Source organism: Balaenoptera musculus, chromosome 3 (assembly GCF_009873245.2).
Source record: "Balaenoptera musculus isolate JJ_BM4_2016_0621 chromosome 3, mBalMus1.pri.v3, whole genome shotgun sequence".
NCBI classification, from domain to species: Eukaryota; Metazoa; Chordata; class Mammalia; order Artiodactyla; family Balaenopteridae; genus Balaenoptera; species Balaenoptera musculus.
In genome coordinates, this window is record NC_045787.1 from 161,323,885 (window position 1) to 161,342,607 (window position 18,723).

The 18,723-nt window shown below is 57.7% G+C and overlaps 4 protein-coding genes and 1 non-coding gene across 6 annotated transcripts; 3 read left to right on the plus strand and 2 right to left on the minus strand.

The window, feature by feature from the left end:
* The first annotated feature begins 3,243 nt into the window (after positions 1-3,243).
* JUNB (JunB proto-oncogene, AP-1 transcription factor subunit) lies at positions 3,244-5,085 on the plus strand. The gene has a single exon (XM_036848374.1). The coding sequence runs from the start codon at positions 3,543-3,545 to the stop codon at positions 4,584-4,586; it is 1,044 nt and encodes a 347-aa protein (XP_036704269.1). The 5' UTR covers positions 3,244-3,542; the 3' UTR covers positions 4,587-5,085.
* Positions 5,086-7,250: 2,165 nt separating this feature from the next.
* On the minus strand, positions 7,251-10,408 carry PRDX2 (peroxiredoxin 2). 2 transcript variants are annotated; one of them, XM_036848413.1, is made up of 6 exons: positions 10,269-10,408; positions 9,695-9,799; positions 9,445-9,598; positions 8,715-8,837; positions 8,420-8,550; positions 7,251-7,573 (listed from the first exon to the last, which is right to left on the minus strand). In XM_036848413.1, the coding sequence occupies exons 2-6, from the start codon at positions 9,795-9,797 to the stop codon at positions 7,488-7,490; spliced, it is 597 nt and encodes a 198-aa protein (XP_036704308.1). In that variant the 5' UTR covers positions 9,798-9,799; positions 10,269-10,408; the 3' UTR covers positions 7,251-7,487. The 2 variants fall into 2 exon arrangements, with proteins under 2 accessions (XP_036704308.1, XP_036704310.1); XM_036848415.1 differs by having other exon boundaries at positions 9,695-9,869; positions 10,269-10,342.
* Positions 7,815-7,887, minus strand: TRNAR-UCU. Its single transcript has one exon. It is a non-coding gene; the product is annotated as a tRNA-Arg (tRNA).
* Positions 10,409-10,511: 103 nt separating the features above from the next.
* On the plus strand, positions 10,512-13,066 carry LOC118893170 (thrombospondin type-1 domain-containing protein 8-like). The gene is made up of 3 exons (XM_036848416.1): positions 10,512-10,732; positions 11,851-12,056; positions 12,935-13,066. The coding sequence occupies exons 1-2, from the start codon at positions 10,534-10,536 to the stop codon at positions 12,048-12,050; spliced, it is 399 nt and encodes a 132-aa protein (XP_036704311.1). The 5' UTR covers positions 10,512-10,533; the 3' UTR covers positions 12,051-12,056; positions 12,935-13,066.
* Positions 13,067-13,130: 64 nt separating this feature from the next.
* Positions 13,131-17,539, plus strand: RNASEH2A (ribonuclease H2 subunit A). The gene is made up of 8 exons (XM_036848412.1): positions 13,131-13,359; positions 13,573-13,644; positions 13,770-13,896; positions 13,993-14,080; positions 15,787-15,924; positions 16,031-16,118; positions 17,110-17,233; positions 17,342-17,539. The coding sequence occupies exons 1-8, from the start codon at positions 13,233-13,235 to the stop codon at positions 17,469-17,471; spliced, it is 894 nt and encodes a 297-aa protein (XP_036704307.1). The 5' UTR covers positions 13,131-13,232; the 3' UTR covers positions 17,472-17,539.
* Positions 17,540-18,723: the final 1,184 nt, after the last annotated feature.

An 18,723-nucleotide genomic window follows, 5' to 3' on the forward strand; every position in this document is an offset into this window, starting at 1 on the left:
TTGGCATACAGTTGGCACTGCATAAATGCCTCTCTGATTGTCATTATCCACATAAAAAGTGGCTAATGCTCTGGAGCCAAACAGCTCAGGTTCTAGGTTAACTCCAGTGCTTATAACTGTGGAATATCAGGCAAGTTCCTTACCTTCCTGTGCCTAAGTTTTCTAGTCTGTTAAATGGGGCTACAAATAGCATGCATTTCGCTGGGTTGTTGGAAGCAGGCAATGAGTTATTCTATGTAAACCACTTAGAAAAGTGCCTGGCCCATGGTAAGAGCCATGTAAGTGTTAGCTACTAAAATAATAATTATTATTTCTCAGTCTGTCTGCCTATCTTAAGGGTCTCTGACTCGTGCTGTCTGCATGACTCTAACCCTGCATCCCTCCCTGCCCTGACCCCCACCCCCCATACATCCACTTTTCCTTGCTGGGTCCTTGGCCTCCATCTCTACCCTTACTGGGCCAGTCTCACCTCTCTCCAGGACTCCCCTGGCATGGCCAGCCTCAGCACTGGTCAGGGCTGACTCACTGTGGCCTCCTGGCCTGTGGGACCTGCAGGTTGGCTTCCTGATATGCTGCCCTCCAGCCAGGCCTGCCCAGCCCCCCGACGTTGCCCGCTGCGCCCCCGCAGGGCCCAGCCAGATGTCAGCTGCAGTTATTAGCATGGGCAGGAGACACAGGCCTGGCAGCTTGCCTGCCAGACTCAGCGGCCACTGGAATCTCCCTTGAGCCTGGGGCGGGGGAAGGGAGCAGTTCAAGCAAGGGAGGAGGAGAGGGGGTACCCAGGGATCACAAGGACCCTCCAAAGATGGGGACACCCCCAGCTTCTCCTGGGACCTTCCTCCCCAAAGCCACTGCTCTGCTGGACTTCCCCCAGCCCCCACAGAGCTCAGTTTCTCTTTTGCCTCTTTCGTTTTCCTTCTCTCCTCCACACTTGGTGAGCTCTGCGCTTGCCCTACAAAGTCTGGCTAGCCCCTCTCTCTCAGCCTCTCTCTACCCTAAAGAAACTCCCATGCTCCCAAAAGACAGAGGCCTCACACTCTCTCTGAGTGAGAGAGAGAGAGAGACTGAGCTCACCTCTGGTTCTAGTGGCTCACAGACTATCTGCTTGGAAGTCCCACCTTAAGTCTAACTGGAAGCCTCACCATCTAAACCTTCACCCATTCCTGGGGAAGGGGCTCTGGAAGGGTTCCCTCAGATGAAGGAGACACCTCAGATGAGGGAAAGGATCCCCCTTTTAGGTATTCTGGATGGTGAGGCGACCCGCACACTGAAACAGGAGTAGGGCCCGTCACCCATTTGAGTGAGGGTGGGGACACCCCAGCCCCTAGGGATGTATGGGGGGAGGGGCCCCAGATCTCCTGGCAGAAAGTAAGGGCACCCAGCTCGAGGTAGGAGGCAGCCGTGCCAGCCCGCCCAGGCACCGGGATCGCCTCGAGGCACTGACCCGCCCCCTCCACGCCCGTCGGGCCGGGGGCGAAGTCCGACCCAGGCCCGCGGGCAGGCGGGGACCTGCCAGGCTGGGTCGAGTCGGGAAGGGCCTGGCAGGACGCGGCCCCAGAGCGGCTGGGTGGGGCCCGGCCAGGCGGCTGGGGCTGGTCGGGACTAGCCGTCCTGGGGCCCTGGCGCGCCCTGGGACCTGGCAGATCGGGGCAGCCGGCTCCTGGCCGGGGCTCCGGGACAGCGCTAACCCCACCCCTTCCTGTGCCCTTATATGGGCGGCGGGGAGAGACTCCGTGGGCCGCCCCGCCCCCAATCCTGCCCGCGGACTCCGGCCTGTTGCCATGGCGACCAGGCCCTGGTGAGTCCCCCTCCATCAGGCCGATGGAATCGTCCCGGACTGCCAGCCTCGGCGATCGCCTGCGGGCGCCAAGGGCTGAACCATTGCTTGGGTGGGGATCGGCGACTGGAGGCCTCTGCGGCGGGGCGTGTTCCACGCCCCTGGCTTCCTCTGGGGTCGCAAGCCCAGGTTCCTCTTACGAAGCGCAGAACCCGGCTGGACCCAGGGCGGGGCGCATGGTCCCGTAGGATTCGAGTGACGGAGGCAGGGCCTGGTTCCTTCCCCCCAGGCTGTTGCCACACTTCCTGCCGCGGCGCTCTTTCCCCAGCCTGTTTCTAAGGAAGGAGTGGGGTTGGGCGACCGCGCCCCGGCCGTCGGGCTGGGTCTAGGCACCAGGAGCCAACACTGTCGGTCAAGCCCAGGGTCACTGGGGGAGGTCTTTGGGGTGGGGACAGAGTATACAGGCACCTAGAGGTCACCCACAAGAGGGGGCGCCGATCGTGGAAGATGCAGCAGTCCAGGTCCCCAGGATCCTCAAAAGACCCCTCCTTCTCTCATGTCTCAACCGGAGACCCTCTGTCAGTACTATCTCAGTACTGAAGGGGTGCCCCGACCCTTATAATTCTCCTCCGTCGGGCCTTCACAGATGACCCCCAGTGACCTCCAACCTCTGACAGTGTCCTAATCTTCTACCCCACATATTTTCTTTGACTCAGTGTACCCCAGGACCCTCACTCACTTTTTCCATATCTAGGTTCCCCCAATTCCTTCCCCTTCCAACTTGTGGGGGACTCTCAGTCTCTCCCATGGACTCCAGGACCCCTATTCATTTTCTGCATAATGGGTCTCCAGCAGCTCCCGTGTACACTTTTGATCGCTCCCCCTCCTCACTTTTCCTGGGTTCAGTTCCTCCCGTGAAAATTCCAGTCCCTCAACTCTTCTGTACCCTGGACCCCCACTCAATTTCTGAGTCAGGCGTCTCCTTACCACTCCCCCACCTACCCTGCTTAACCCTCCTGTCTCTCCTTTGGGGGGTCTCTCAGTGTATTCTCAGCCCCCCAGCCCCTCTGGAAGACTCCAGATCCCTCAGGCCTTTCCGTGTGCAGCTCGGGACCACCCCCCTCCCCCCAACACACACACACTTGCTCTGTACCAGTTCCTCGTATCCCTCATCGCGTACTCCAGGGGAGTCATCGCCCTCCCTGAAGCCTCTCCCCGTGTACCTCTGACCGCCCCAGCGCCCCCTTCCTCGCGCACCAGGGTCCTCTGAGCCCCTCCCCCTGCAGTCGCTCCGAGCCACCCAGCCCGTGGCCGCTGTTTACAAGGACACGCGCTTCCTGACAATGACGCGAGCCGCCTCCTCCCCTTCCCCACGCTCCAGGAGGGGGGAGCGGGGGCCCGGCTCGGGCGACCGCCAATCGGAGCGCACTTCCGCAGCTGACAATCGCCGTATAAAGGCTTGTGGCTCCGGCTGAGCGGCCGGGACCTTGAGCGCGTCCAGGCCAGCGTCGGAGCCAACGGGGAGCGGGGAGCAAGGGGGACGCAACACGAAGAAAGCGAGTGCGCCAGAGGGGGGCAGAGGGGCTAGAGAAACCGCACAGAGCTTCCGTGCACAGCCGCCTGCTGGCCTCTCTCGGCCCGTACAGGCCCCCGGGAACGCGCGTCCAGACACCTGGTCCAGCCACCTCCGCGGACTGCGCGCGTCTCGCTGCAGCGAGGCCCGGGGCGGCCCCGCAGGGACCCTCAGACCGCCCGGGCCGCCCGGATGTGCACTAAAATGGAACAGCCCTTCTACCACGACGACTCATACGCAGCGGCCGGATACGGCCGGACCCCGGGCGGCCTCTCTCTACACGACTACAAACTCCTGAAACCCAGCCTGGCGCTCAACCTGGCCGACCCCTACCGAAATCTTAAAGCACCAGGAGCGCGGGGCCCCGGCCCAGAGGGCAGCGGTGGCGGCAGCTACTTTTCCAGCCAGGGCTCGGACACCGGCGCGTCGCTCAAGCTCGCCTCATCGGAGCTGGAGCGCCTGATCGTCCCCAACAGCAACGGCGTGATCACGACGACGCCCACGCCCCCGGGACAGTACTTTTACCCCCGCGGGGGTGGCAGTGGTGGAGGTGCGGGGAGCGCAGGGGGCGGCGTCACCGAGGAGCAGGAAGGCTTCGCCGACGGCTTTGTAAAAGCCCTGGACGACCTGCACAAGATGAACCACGTGACGCCCCCCAACGTGTCCCTGGGCGCCAGCGGGGGGCCCCCGGCCGGGCCCGGGGGCGTATATGCCGGCCCGGAGCCGCCTCCCGTCTACACCAACCTCAGCAGCTATTCTCCAGCCTCTGCGACCTCCGGAGGAGCCGGGGCCACCGTCGGGACTGGGAGCTCGTACCCGACGGCCACCATCAGCTACCTCCCACACGCGCCGCCCTTCGCCGGCGGTCACCCGGCTCAGCTGGGCCTGGGCCGCGGCGCCTCCACCTTCAAGGAGGAACCGCAGACCGTGCCTGAGGCGCGCAGCCGCGACGCCACGCCGCCGGTGTCCCCCATCAACATGGAAGACCAGGAGCGCATCAAAGTAGAGCGCAAGCGGCTGCGGAACCGGCTGGCGGCCACCAAGTGCCGGAAGCGGAAGCTGGAGCGCATCGCGCGCCTGGAGGACAAGGTGAAGACACTCAAGGCCGAGAACGCGGGGCTGTCCAGCACTGCCGGCCTCCTCCGCGAGCAGGTGGCCCAGCTCAAACAGAAGGTCATGACCCACGTCAGCAACGGCTGCCAGCTACTGCTTGGGGTCAAGGGACACGCCTTCTGAGCGCCCACCTATCCCCCGTACAGACATTTTCCCAACCTGGACGGCTGGGCGCACGCCTCCCATGGGGCGAGGGGGCAGGCGGTGGGCACCGGCCCCGGGGCCTGGGGGCGCCACAAACCACACTGGACTCCTGCCCGCCCGCTCTGCGGCCAGTCCTTCCACCTCGACGTTTACAAGCCCCCCTTCCACGTTTTTTGTGTTTTTTTTTTTTGTATTTTTTTTTCTGCTGGACTCAATTCATATTGAATATAATATATTTGTGTATTTAACAGGGAGGGGAGGAGGGGGTGATTGCGGCGGAGCTGGCCCCGCCGACCGGTACTCAAGCCCTCGGAGATACTGGGGAGGGGACCCCCGCCCCCTGCCCTCCCCCCCTCTGCACCGTACTGTGGGGAAGAAACGCGCAGAATTTATTTTAAGATGTGTTTGTGTGTGTGCGTTTGTTGTTCTTACTTTTTATTGAATCTATTTAAGTAAAAAAAAAAAGGTTCTTTATTAATTTCTGTTGTCTTTTTTTCCAAGCCGGGCGGGCGGAGGGAGGAGAGTACTGGGATGCCCCCACCCCACTGCGGTTTGTGGCTTGCTCCTGTAACTGTGTCAATCTCGCCAGCTTTGTTCAGACATCTTGCGTCCCCAGCCTGGGTGTCCAACCCTTCTTGCGTCCCCTGATCTCCCGGGTTGGAAGGTGCAGGGCGGGGACCAGATCACGCAACTCCCCAGCACCGGGGGACAGGATGCCTGGGGCGAAACGCGCAGTGCGCAGGCGCGGCCCCGCCCAGACGCGCGCGCCGGGGCTTTCCCCGCTGACGCTACGGAAGCGCTGTCCAAACATGGGCTGATTCTGCCCAGTGACGCGACGGCGGTCTCTGGGCAGATTCCGGGAATCCCCTCCCCCGCTCTGCCGGGCAGGGCCGCGGCGCCGGGAAAGGGGCCGGGATTTTCCCAGCCTGGCGGCTACCAAGGCCCGGAAAGCCCCAGGCCTGGGTCCAGAGCGTCCGCGGTGGGCGGGCCGCACTCCAGAACCCCGGGAGCCACCCCAGAGTCTCCCCCATCGGGCTGGTGCCTGGGTCCTGCCGAGCCCACGCCAGCTCCGTCTGACCTGACCCGGGCAGGGGGATGCAGTTGCCTGCGCGTCGTTGCCGCCGCGATCCCCTCCCCACCCCCGCCAGGAAGGGCGGTGCCCGCCTGCTAGTTTCCCCTCCCGGGTGCCAGGCCGGGAGCGGGGCGACTGCCAGGTCTGGTCCTGCCGGGGCGGCTGCTCGGGCCGCCGGGCGCCGCCGCCGCCCTCTCATGGGGCTGCCTCCCCCGCAGCTGTGACGGGTGCGAGGGCGGCTGGTGAGCCCCGATGGGGATCTGGCTGGCTTCGGAGCTGGAAGCCCCCAGAGCAGCAGAGAAAAACAGGTCGAGAAACCAAGCCACAGGGGCGAGGTGGGGTAGAACAGACGCTTCATTAATTCACTTATAAAATACTGAACGACCTGGCCCTGGAGTCACTTACAGACTGGACCAGGGCCGACAGACAATAAACAAGCAAACATGATTCGGAGATGGTGGTAAGCGCTAGGAAGAGAAAAAAATGGTTAAAATGGTAGTGATGGGGCTGGGGAGGTGAGCTGCTTTGGAGAATGGATTGGGAACATGGAACTTAAATGAGGCGATCTTTCAGCAGCTTTGAAGCTGAGCCCTGAGAAAATCCTGAGTAACAGCGTTCTGGCAGAGGGAAGAGCACACGCAAAGCTTCTGTGGCCAGAACAAGATCAGCCTGTTAAAGAACAGCAAGAAGGCTGTGTGCTGCAATGGAGTGAACCAGGAGGGGGGAGATGAGGTCAGGGAAGACCACGCAGGGCCTTGGGGAGGAGTGTAGATAAAATCCCAAGGCTGAGATGGGTGACCTTGGAGGGCATTAGGCTGGATAGCAATATTAATAATGGGTCTATGGATTAAATGAGCTTGTCACAGTCCTGTTCTGTGGAAGGAAATGGGGGCTCCGGCTGGCAAAGCCACTTGCCTGAACATGCACAGCATCAGACTGAGCTCCTTCAAACACTGTCTTGCTCCTAACACCTGCCTCCCAGCCTAACCCTCATCCTTCCACTTCAGGGGCACAGGCACAGCCCTTCCAACCTGGGGTGGTGTAGAACTTGCAGCAGGGACTGTGCCTCTACCTCAAGCTCCCTCTCTTGGTTCTATGCTCAGGATTGGGTCCCTACCTTCTTCCAGCCCCAGGAACTTGGTCCTAATAACCATTAACAGAGCCCTGAGCTTCACGTACTTCATCTCTTTTAACGTGAAATGGTGAAATGTAGGTTGTCTTTATTCCCATTTTGCTGTTAAAGAGACCCAGGGAAGATCACAGCTCTTAAGCGGCATTTGAACCCAGGCTGGCTGCTGTTTAGGTGTGGGCGCTGCCCTGCATGGCCAGGTTTCAGGTTGTAAGGCAGCCTGGGACTTGCTCCCTGCAAGGGGCAAACAGCGCCATCGCCCCCGGCCCTCCACCCGTCTTCAGGCCAAGGAGAAAGAGGGAGGAGAGTAAGCAGTGAGCATGATGCAAGGCTGCCACCTTGTGGTGGAGATCAGTAACTACAATGTCAGTTTCCCAGGCCACAGCCTGGAGAAGGGGGTGGGGGGTGGTACCATGCCAGGACAAATCACACCAACACAGACTTACATCTGTCCCTAATACTTTATTAGTCACCTCTAGGCCTGTTCTCAGCTATGTGGGCTCCAAGGAGGGGGTCACCATTCACCAGCTCTCAGCTGGTAGGTTGAGAAGGCCTTGGCCTAGCCCTCTGGGGTCATGGGCTGTAGAGTCTGAAGGGGCCTTTTCTGGGTCAGTATGGGGCACCCAGGTAGGGGCACAGATGGGGGCCAAGAGCCCAAGCTTGCCACCCCTCTGCCAGCCTAGTTGTGTTTGGAGAAATACTCCTTGCTGTCGTCCACGTTGGGCTTGATTGTGTCACTGCCTGGCATCCAGCCAGCGGGACAGACTGTGGAAAAACAGGGGTGCACATATGAGGCTAGAGTGCCATATTCAAGGTGGAGCAGTAGTGAGGGGACAAAAAGAGGCAAAGCAAGAGTATGAGTTGCAGAAGAAAAAGCCTGGAGCCAAGTGGTCCAGGCCTAAGACCATGCCACATGGTAAGAGAAGCCCTCCAAGCCCAGCTGTAGGATTTTCTAACTGACATTTTTTTTTTTTTTGGCCACACCATGTGGCATGCGGGATCTTAGTTCCCCGACCAGGGATTGAACCTGTGCCCCCTGCAGTAGAAGTGCAGAGTCCCAACCACTGGACCACCAGGGAAGTCCCTATTTTATTTTATTTATTTTTTTGGCCGCACCGTGTGGCTTGTGGGATCTTAGTTTCCCCGACCAGGGGAAACTCGAGCCCTCGGCAGTAAAAGTGCAAGAGTCCTAACCACTGGACCGCCAGGGAATTCCCTGGCTGACATTTTAACTTCTTTCTGGCTCCTTTAATTGCATCTTTCTCTCTTAGCCCCAGCCCCAATGGACTTTGAGGGCCTGTGGTCAGGCTGTGGCCTTCACATGAGAAGATACTCTGATCCAACTAACATTCAAGCCTGCCTTGGTACAGGCCTTCTCAAATACCTTCTATAGATTTCTATTACCTCCCCAGCTCCCCACCCTTATATTGGGGTATCTCTCCCACCAGACTAGAAACTTCCTGCAGACAAGGCCCTGAGTTAAATCTTCTTTGGGGCCCTCACATCCACCCCACACAAGCGACAGAGCGGGCAGTGAATGTATGTGTGCATGACAGAGGGGCTGCATATGTACCCAAGTGTGAACACATGTGAATGTGGGTTTTGGCTCACCTTCCCCGTGCTCATCTGTGTATTGGAAGGCCTGGACCAGCCGCAGAGCCTCATCCACGGAGCGCCCCACAGGCAAATCATTGATGGTGATCTGGCGAAGGACACCCTTGCCATCGATGATAAAGAGGCCCCTGAGATATCAGAGTTCACAGTGAGGAACCAGAGTTCCCACTGTCAGGACCCAGGGAGGGAGCACCGACTTCCTGCTAGCCACAGGGCTGGGGGCAGAGAGGGCAACACCCAAGAGTGATCCCCTCACCCTGAGGATGGGGGCTTCCTGAGAGTCCCACAGTACCTGTAGGCGATACCCTCATCTTCCTTCAGCACGCCATAATCACGGGACAAGCTTCTGGTTACATCAGCCAGCAGAGGGATGTTCAGGGGGCCCAAGCCTCCCTCCTTCCGGGGGGTGTTGATCCTGGGGGTGGGGGAGACAGGGCTGGGACCTCAGGATGCCTGGCACAGCAGGGTCCTCACCCTTTGGGCCTGGCTGTGATAAGGGCTAGAGAGGGGGTTCTGGAGGTGAGAGATAAGGGGCTTTTGAGCAACTCCCGGGGAGCGCCACCCACCCCACCCTGAAGTGGGTGCTGGGGCTGCTTCTCACAGCTGGGAAGACTCAGCTAATACTCTAGCAAAGTGGCTTCACATGTGCTGGTGGTTTCCAGCACCTCGAGGCAGAGAACCTGCAGAGTCCCCATCCTCCTCTCTCTAGCTCTGCGTCGTTGGGCCCAGCCCTTCACTCTCTTGAACTGGAGTTTCCACCTTGCTGAAATAGTTCATGGGAGGGAGGCTGTGTTGCCCTAAGTGAAAAAAAGCATCTGCCAACTCTCTACGCCACGAAACTAGTTTCCAAAAGCTAATTACTCTCATCATCGTTGAGGACTTGGGAATCACTATTTCCATTATCTTCTTGATGGGAAAGGGAAGCGCAGAGGTTGAGCACCAGCCATGAGAACACACAACTCAGACCCTATAGAGGTGTAGGTTTAGCTGCACCCTCCCGCCTTACTGGTCCCCACTCATACCAAGCCAGGTGGGTGAACTGAGAGTCGACAGAGACGCCCAGCACATCGCAGTTCAGCTTGTGGAACTCCTCGGCACGCTCACTGAAAGCGATGATCTCCGTGGGGCACACAAAGGTAAAGTCCAGCGGGTAGAAAAAGAGGACCAAGTATTTTCCTGGGGAAGGGGGTGGGAATAGACAAGGAGTTAGGGCTCAGTCCCTCTAATGCCTGTGCCCCGCCCCCACCAGGGCCCCCTCCAGGCCGCCCTCACCTTTGTAGTCTGAAAGCTTCACCTCCTTGAAGGCGCCATCCACCACGGCGGTGGCCTGGAATTCCGGGGCGGGCTTTCCGATGTGCGCGTTGCCGGAGGTCATGACTGAAAGCCGAGACCCCCGCCCGGTCAGTGCGCCCTGGACGACCCTTTGTCCTCGCTTCCCAAGGTCACGCTGCGTACCGGGCCCAGTTACTGAGTCAGAGCGGCGGAGGCAGCAGCACTGCCTCGCACCCTCTCCGGGACCAGGTTGGCACGGCCTTGAGACTTTGGGAGACCCGCCCCCCTGGACAGCTAGAGGGGCCGGACAGCTGCCGACCGGCCCCCAGTTAGAGTGTCGGCCTGAGCGCGGTCGCGCAAGCCCACCGCCCCAGGAGGAGATGCCGCGAGCTGGGGGCGGGGAGCCTGGGGATGCGGCCTGCACTCCAAGGCCCTGGCCTCGGTTTTCCCCGCAAGGACAAAGGCAGCCACTACGGCGGGCGGAAAACAAAGGCGGCCAACGCTGAGGTCTGGATAGGGCCCGAGCTGCTCCAAGGGGGCTCCCCGCAGCCCGATGCACTCCAGGTGTCCATACCTGCGTGGGCAAGGGCGGGACGCACCAACTCGCAGACGCACAGACTCGCTTTCGCAGGGCGAAGTGAGTCCTGGGCCTTGGAGCCTTTTATATTAGGCCCGAACCATGACGCATAGGACGGAGGGGTGGGCGGACAAGCGGAGCGGTCGGGTCCACTGCAAGCGCAGGGGAGGGAAAGAGGAGCCGGCCGCGACCACTTGCCCGCGGGCGGCAGGGGGAGACGCGCAGCCGCCGGCCCCGACCACTGCGTCGGCCCGCGGGGGTGATGCGCGGGGCTCCTCTTTGGAGCGCGCCGGGGTCGGTTGAGTCCGGCATGGCCCGGAGCGGTGTGGCACTACTGCTGCTGCCTCTGATGCTCCTGCCGCTGGCAACCCCTGCCCAGGTCTCCCCCGACTACCAATACTTCGGCGAGCAGGAAGAAGGGGACACCTGGGAGCAGCTGCGGCTGCAGCATCCGGAGAAAGGTAACTGCAGGCTGCGGCTGTGATAGTGCAGAAAGGTGCTTCATTGCCCCACTTCACCATCTGGCTGCAAATAGACCCTCCTTCAGGGACTTCAAATCTCTGCCCACCTATGCACTGTCGGCGCCCCTCGGGCTGATTACTTTTCTCTGAGGCTCAGTTTTCTCATCTGTAAATTGAGATAGAGACTGTCTTTAAGCAGCTTACACGGGGAGAGGGGACGTGAGCAGGCAATAAATACCGACGCAGACATATCCATAAACTCATGGATAAGTTCTGGGAAAGGCGGAGATAGAAAAGGCAGGGTGCATGCAGGTAAACTTCTGAAGTCAGAGAAGGCCCGGCTGAAGATAGGTAACCAATGCAGCCGGAATGACAAGCAAAAGCCCAAAATGCGAAGATTTAGGGGGAAGAGTGCACCAGGGAGTTGGAACAGCAAGTGCCAAGGCCAAAAGGCCTGACAGAGGACTGGAAAGAGGCCAGGGTTGTCTGGCAGAGGCTTGGTGAGCTCATGAGGTGTCAGGACTTTGTGAGCCAAGATTTGGGTTAAGACCTGTCAACTAGGGCTGTAGGGAAGAGTCAGTAAAAGAAGGGTTGTGAAGGGCGTCTGATAAACGTTGTAGCTGCTTTGAAAGTGATCATAATAATTGTTTTTGTATTATGTGCTAGCACATCGCCAGCGGCTTTAAGTACCTTCATTATGACAATTATGTCATTTAATTTACCACCTGGCAACCCTGCTGGTCAGGTGACACTGTGCCAGTTGGACAGGCTCAAGATCATGCCCCTGAAGAGAGGAGTCACCTTCAGATGGTGGACACCAAGGGTGTTGTACCACATTCCCAACTGGACAGGCAGGCACAGGTGGGAAGTGTCATTTTGCAGTCCCTCTGGGCCATTCACCAGTTGTGTGAGCTTGGAAGGGTGGCTTGTTCTCTCTAAGTCTCAGTTTCCCCACCTGGGACTAATGGTAAGATTAGAGATAATCTATGGCAGGGTACCTGGCACAGAAGCACAACTGAGCAAATACGAACTGTTGTGATTTGTTAGTGTCTTTATCCTCCTCCCTCCCTGGGGGGTGGGGGGGATAGGTTCCCTACTACCTGGCCCTCCATCCCTAGACTTGGAAGACTCTGCCCTTGGCCCCTGGGGAAAGTGGCGCTGTTTCTGCGACCTGGGTAAGCAGGAGCGCAGCCGCGAGGCTGTGGGCACAGCGCCGGGCCCGGTGTTCATGGACCGCGAGAATCTGGTTCAGGTGCGGCCCTGCCGGCAACGGGATTGTTTATCCTGCGAGCCGAACGACTGCGACTGGAGGCCCTGAGCCCGGGTGAGCCTCGGGCGCGGAGGAGGCGGGGCCGGGGCTGGCGGGCAAATCCGAGGCCGCGGGTCCCCAGGGTGGGCGGGGAGAGAGGAAGGGCTGTGGGGGGGCGGGTACGAGGAGGGCCTCGAAGAGGGAACAATGGGGCACTAAATCTGGGGCTTGAGCGCAGCGTGGGAAGGGAGAGCTGAGTCAGGAGATGTGAGCCCCGCTGATATCCGAGGAGAAAGGAAGAAAGGTGGTGGGGGCGGGGAGGGGAAAACGGAGGTGGAGGAACTGGGACCCTGATGAGGAACAGAAACCCACAGTCTGAGGGCGTGAGCTCTGTTGAGAGCAGGGAATAGAAAGAGACACGTCGTTAGAGTGGTGGACAAATCTGGGAGGCGTGCTCCTCGCTAAGACGTGGGAGAAAGAGGGAGAAGGTTGGGAGAGGGGGCGGGAGCATGAACCCTGAATTGGGGATGGAGGGGAAAGGAGCCTGCGTGGTGGGCGGAGACTCTGAGCCGGAGTCCTTAGAGGTCTGGGATCTCGGTTCGGGGGTAGGAGAGGCTTAGCCCGGATGAGAGAGTGGGTAGAAAGCAGGCGAGAGACGGGGGGGGGGGGGGGTGGCTCTCCCGGTGAGCTACGGAGAGAGGGAGTTGGGGGACTTCAAGTCCGAAGGTTTGAGCCCAGCGTGAGCCAGGATACCTAGTCCAGGGGGCTTAGACTGTGTGGAGTGGCAGGGACTTCGAGTACAAAGAGCCTGAAACCAGATGGGGGACAGGAACTCAGTGATGCGGACACCGTATTCTGGGAGTCTAGTGGTATCTGACCTTCTAGGCTCTGACCGGGTCGAATCCTTCAAGGCCCCCCTCAATTTCCCCTTTATTTCCCTGTCCTCCCACTAGCCCCGGCAGGCGGAGCTCCAGTGACACCCGGGCGGAGCTTGGAAAGCGACCCCGCCCATCCAGTTCCCCAACCGCAGAGCTCGGCGGTCAGCCTCGGAAACTACAGTTCCCAGGAAGCTGCACGGCAGCGACGTCGGCGTGTGCTGCGCAAACGTCAACGGCGGCGGGAACGTTTGGGGCGTGTCTTGCGCGGCGATTGGTCGAGAGCTAGCACTGCCTCGGGGCCCGCGGAAAACGCGCGCAGAGACCTTGCCTTGCAGACTTTGTTCCTGCCGCTGGTGGCGGCGGCTGAGGCGGCATGGATCTCAGCGAGCTGGAGAGAGACAATACGGGCCGCTGTCGCCTGAATTCGCCTGTACCTTCTGTGTGCCGCAAGGAGCCCTGCGTCCTGGGCGTCGATGAAGCGGGCCGGGGCCCGGTGCTGGGTGCGCCCCCAGGGCTGGGTGGGGGAGGGGCGTGATAAGGTGGCTGCAAGTTGCACTGGAACAGGAGCTGGGATTGCACCTCACTCGGGGTGGGGGGTGGTGATAGTGGTGATGGCGATGGCATTGGTGATGGCACCGGAAAAAAAAAGCGGTGATGATGGAATAGAGATGGCGGCTTTCACGGGCTCACTGTTTGGACCCCCACTTCCCCAGGCCCCATGGTCTACGCCATCTGCTATTGCCCCCTGTCCCGCCTGGCAGATCTGGAGGCCCTGAAAGTGGCAGGTGAGCCCTGGGGTAGATCTAGGGAGGGGATTCCTGGGCATGTTCAGGGGCGGGTGCAAGCTGGAGGGGGAGAGCAGGAACTGAGGGAACCAGCCGCTCCCCTTCTCTCCCAACCCTCCACCCAGACTCAAAGACCTTGTCGGAGAGCGAGCGGGACAGGCTCTTTGGGAAAATGGAGGAGGACGGAGACTTTGTGGGCTGGGCACTGGACGTGCTGTCTCCAAACCTCATCTCTACCAGCATGCTTGGGCGGTGAGGGGTCCCGGGGGGTGGGGGTGGGCAGCCATCATGGGCTGGAAGGGATGGGTGGCTGGAACGATGTTGACTGGGCTCTGTCCACCACCACAGGGTCAAGTACAACCTGAACTCCCTGTCTCATGATACAGCTACTGGACTGGTGCAGTATGCGTTGGACCAGGGTGTGAAAGTGGCTCAGGTGAGCTAACTGTTGGTTGGATTGTCCCCATTTGATCACCTCAGGATAAAATAGGAGTATAGAAGTGCGATGGACGATTCTGCATCAGACATATCTGGAGTACCTCAAGAATGTGTGTTACTGCTGTTGATGTCCTACTGTTTTTCCTACCTTAAATGTGTGCCCCACTAAGGACCATGGTGGGGCCCCCAGCCTCACCTCCATCTAATCTATTTCCATATCCTAAAGGCTCAGTGTCTAGAACGAATCCCACATCTGTTCCCCCTGCCCGCAGTCTGTATCCTAGCCCAGGGCACCCTCCTTCTGGATACCTGCCCCATCCTCCTCCAGCCCCCTCCCCTACAATGTGCTCCCCGCACAGCAGACAGTCATTTACATTTTTGAAATGTAAATCTCGACGTTTAATTTTCTGAACACAGTGGGAATTAAATCAGGAAAATTTACAGGCAAGTGGAGAAAGATTAAATCACCAGAGAGAAATATAAGTTGGCATTGCATCGAGTGCTGCAAGGCAAAGAACAGACCGTTTTGAGAGAATCACGAGGGTAAATATACTTGAGATAGAGAATGTAACAAGGGAGGCCTTGCTGAGGGGGTGGCTGAGGTCCAGGGCTGGAATGTGGAGCTGACGATGCAGTACTGAAGCAGACAGACAAGGAGCCTGCCCTCGGGTTCATGACCAAATCAGAGGAGATGGATGGGCAGCTGGTAAGCAAATAGTAAAGGTGATTTTTGAGAATAATAAATGCTCTGGAGATTACTTTTCTTGTTACTTTTCTGACCTCATTTCTGTTCTAGACATGTGGTCCCCGTACTGCTGTCCAGCGTACTTGACATGGTCCCACCTCAGGGCCTTTGCACTAGAACACTCTTTCCCAGGTCTCCCTATGGCTCATTCCCTCATTTCCTTCAGGCCTTTATTCAGATGTCACCACCTCAGAGTGACCTTCCCTGAACACCTCCAAATTGTTTAAAATTATAATCTCTTCTGGATCTCCCTTATTCTTTATTATTATTATTATTTTAATTAATTAATTAATTAATTTTTGGCTGCGTTGGGTCTTTGTTGCTGCGTGCGGGCTTTCTCTAGTTGCGGCGAGCGGGGGCTACTCTTCATTGTGGTGCGCGGGCTTCTCATCGCGGTGGCTTCTCTTGTTGCCCAGCACAGGCTCTAGGCGCGCGGGCTTCAGTAGTTGCAGCACGCGGGCTCAGTAATTGTGGCTCGCAGGCTCTAGAGCGCAGGCTCAGTGGTTATAGCGCACGGGCTTCGTTGCTCCGCGGCATGTGGGATCTTCCCGGACCAGGGCTTGAACCCATGTCCCCTGCATTGGCAGATGGATTCTTAACCACTGCGCCACCAGGGAAGTCCCTGTTCTTTATTATTTATCCTGTTTCTTGTCTATGGCCCTCACCAGAGTGTCTACTCTGGCGTGTTTACTGCTATGTCCCCGACACGTAGAGCAGCCCATGGCATGCAGTAGGTGCTTAATAAATGTAGAATGGATATAGTGTGATCAGGAAGAGCCTCTTTAGAGGGTGATATTTGAGCTGAGACCCCTGAGAGGAAGATGTAGCCTGGGCATGAGCTGAGAGACGAGTATTCCAGGCAGTGGGAACATCAAGTGCAAAGGCTGTGAAGTTGGATCATCTACACAGTTGTTTTTCTGGATGTTTGTTGAATGAATACATTTCTGTCACCATGGCAGGTGTTTGTGGACACTGTGGGGCCCCCAGAGACATACCAGGAGCGGCTGCAGCAGCGCTTTCCTGGTGTTGAGGTGACAGTCAAGGCCAAGGCAGATGCCCTCTATCCCGTGGTCAGTGCCGCCAGTATCTGTGCCAAGGTTAGGCCCCTGCTGGCCATGGCCAGCTCCCAACATCCCCCTGGGCAGGAGGCAAGCATGGCTGCTTCGTGAAGAGGGAGATCCCAAGTGCCTATCTTGCCCACAGGTGGCCCGAGACAAGGCTGTGAAGAACTGGAAGTTTGTGGAAAAACTGCAGGACTTGGACACTGATTATGGCTCAGGCTACCCCAATGGTGAGCAGACGGCAGTGACAATAAACTAAAAAGGCAGGCTTGGCATGCTTCTGAGGTTTTCTAAGTTGTTCTGACCACCCCACTCTGCAGCAGAAGAGGCTGAGGCCCAGACAGGGGGGCCACTTGCTTATGGCCAAAATGTGGCAAAGTTGGATTCCAGCTGGCAGACTCCCTCTTCCCTTCTCCCTCCCTCCCTCTCTGCTCTCTCTCTGGAGCCCCAGTGAAGGACTGAGACTCACGATGGACATCTGTCCATTTGTTAAGGGGCAAAGGGCAGAGTAAGGGGTACTGGCTCCTGTTCAGTGCTGTCCAGTGGCCCCAGCTTGAATCCATTGTTTTCTCTTCATTAGGAGCTTCAGTCTCCCTGTTTGTAAAGTGGAAATGATCGTGACCCTCCCCTCCAACTCTCCCAAAGACACACAAGGGCAGAGGCCAAGATTCAGTAGCTGGGTTCAAGGAACCCTTTGGTAGTTGGGTGGGGCAACACAGCAAGTCTGTGATTGGAACTTAGGTGAGGCCAAAGGGAGGAAACCAGGTCCAGGCCAAAGACACTTTGGGCTGTGTTCAGTGCTTACTGAACACCTGGTATGTGACCTGCAGGGCCAAGCCCTAGGGATTTAGCCATGAGCAAGACAAACAAGGACCTCCCTGTGCCCACTGAGTTCGTGGTTACATGGGAGAGATGGGCATTAACTCAGTGGTCCACAAATGCTGGTTCAATGCCTCATGTCCTTGGAGAGGTAAGAGAGATGTCTCAAGGGCAGTCTCCTTAAACTGCCCCATGAGCAACTGTTGGCCAGGCAAAGAGTTGGGGGGAACTGCTTGTGCAAAGGTCCTGAGGCAGGAAGATGTCTCAAACAGTGGGCGGTGCTTCAGGTACTCCAGAGGAGGCCTGAGATGAGGTGGTAGGGCCTCAGATGCCAAGCTGAGAAGCTGGGACATTATGGCAGGGCTCAGGGCTATCACATTGTCCACCCTACCCTTCCCCCAGATCCCAAGACAAAAGCGTGGTTGAGGGAGCACGTGGACCCTGTGTTCGGCTTCCCCCAGTTTGTCCGGTTCAGTTGGCGCACAGCCCAGAGCATCCTGGAGAAGGAGGCGGAAGACATTACATGGTAGGTGTCCTGGAGGTGCTGTGAGGAAGGAGGGTGAGAGGCCAGGGCTCAGCGCTGCCTGAGAGGGCCGATCCCCCGGAAGTCAGTGTCGCCACCTCTCTCCCACAGGGAGGACTCGCAGACAGGGCATCAGGAGGGACTCAGGAGGATCAAGTCGTACTTCAGCGAAGGCCCCCGCGCCCGCCTCCCCCATCGGTACTTCCAGGAGCGGGGCCTGGAGTCAGCCACCATTCTCTAGCAGCCTGTACTCCCTTTACCTGCTCCCACACCCACCCCCACCCCCACCCCCAGTTTGTGATTAAAATTCTTCAAGGAAAACTAAGTGTGGAGGTTCTGCTTTGGGGTGGTGGTAGGGTGGAGGTGTGCTCTGTCTGCATCTGGACCGAGTTGCTGACTAATAGAACTTAAACAGGATGGACATTGATTGATTGATTTGATTTGATTTTTTTTTAATATTTATTTATTTATTTGGCTGCGCCGGGATCTTAGTTGCGGCATGCGGGATCTAGTTCCCTGACCAGGGATTGAACCCAGGTCCCCTGCATTGGGAGTGTGGAATCTTAACCGCTGGACCACCAGGGAAGCCCCTGATTTGATTTTTTAAATGCATGGTATATTTGATGCAGAATTAGAAAGGAGTATGCTGAGAAGCTTCCCTCGCATCCTACCCGCAGCACCCTGGTGGGCTTATTGGGGTGTCTCAGTCCTTTGTGGGCTGCTGTAACGAAATACCACAGGCTGGGCAGCTTGTAAACAATATATATTTATTTTTCACAGTTCTGGAGGCTGGAAGTCCAAGATCAGGGTACCAGCACAGTCAGCTTTGGGGGAGGGCCCTCTTCCAGGTCACAGACTGCCATCTCGCCGTGTCCTCACATGGTGGAAGGGGTGAGGAATCTCTGTGGGGTCCCTTTTATAAGGGCACTAATCCCACTTATGAGAGAACTCCACCCGCATGACCTAATCACCTCCCAAAGGTCCCACCTCCTAACACCATCTTCTTTGGGGGGTTAGGATTTCAACATGAATTTTGGGGGGACACAAACATTCAGACCATAGCAGGTGCCTTCTAGGTCCCCTGGAGATATCCTGGCATGTTACAAACATACATACAGATACATCTTAACTGAAGTTTTTTTTTTTTACACAAATGGAAACAAAGTATTCCTTAGGTAGTGTGCATAGCTCTTTTTACCACATACATCTTGGAGATAATTCCAAATAGGTGTCTAAAAACCTTCCTTGTTCCCATTACAGCTGCAGATTCCTGTGGTGTGACTGTCCTATAATTTATTTAACACTTTTTTTTTTAAAGTTAATTAATTTATTTTTGATTTCATTGAGTCTTTGTTGCTGCACGAAAGCTTTCTCTACTTGCAGCGAGTGGGGGCTACTCTTCGTTGCGGTGCACGGGCTTCTCATTGTGGTGGCTTCTCTTGTGGAGCACGGACTCTAGGCGCGCGGGCTTCAGTAGTTGTGGCTCGCAGGCT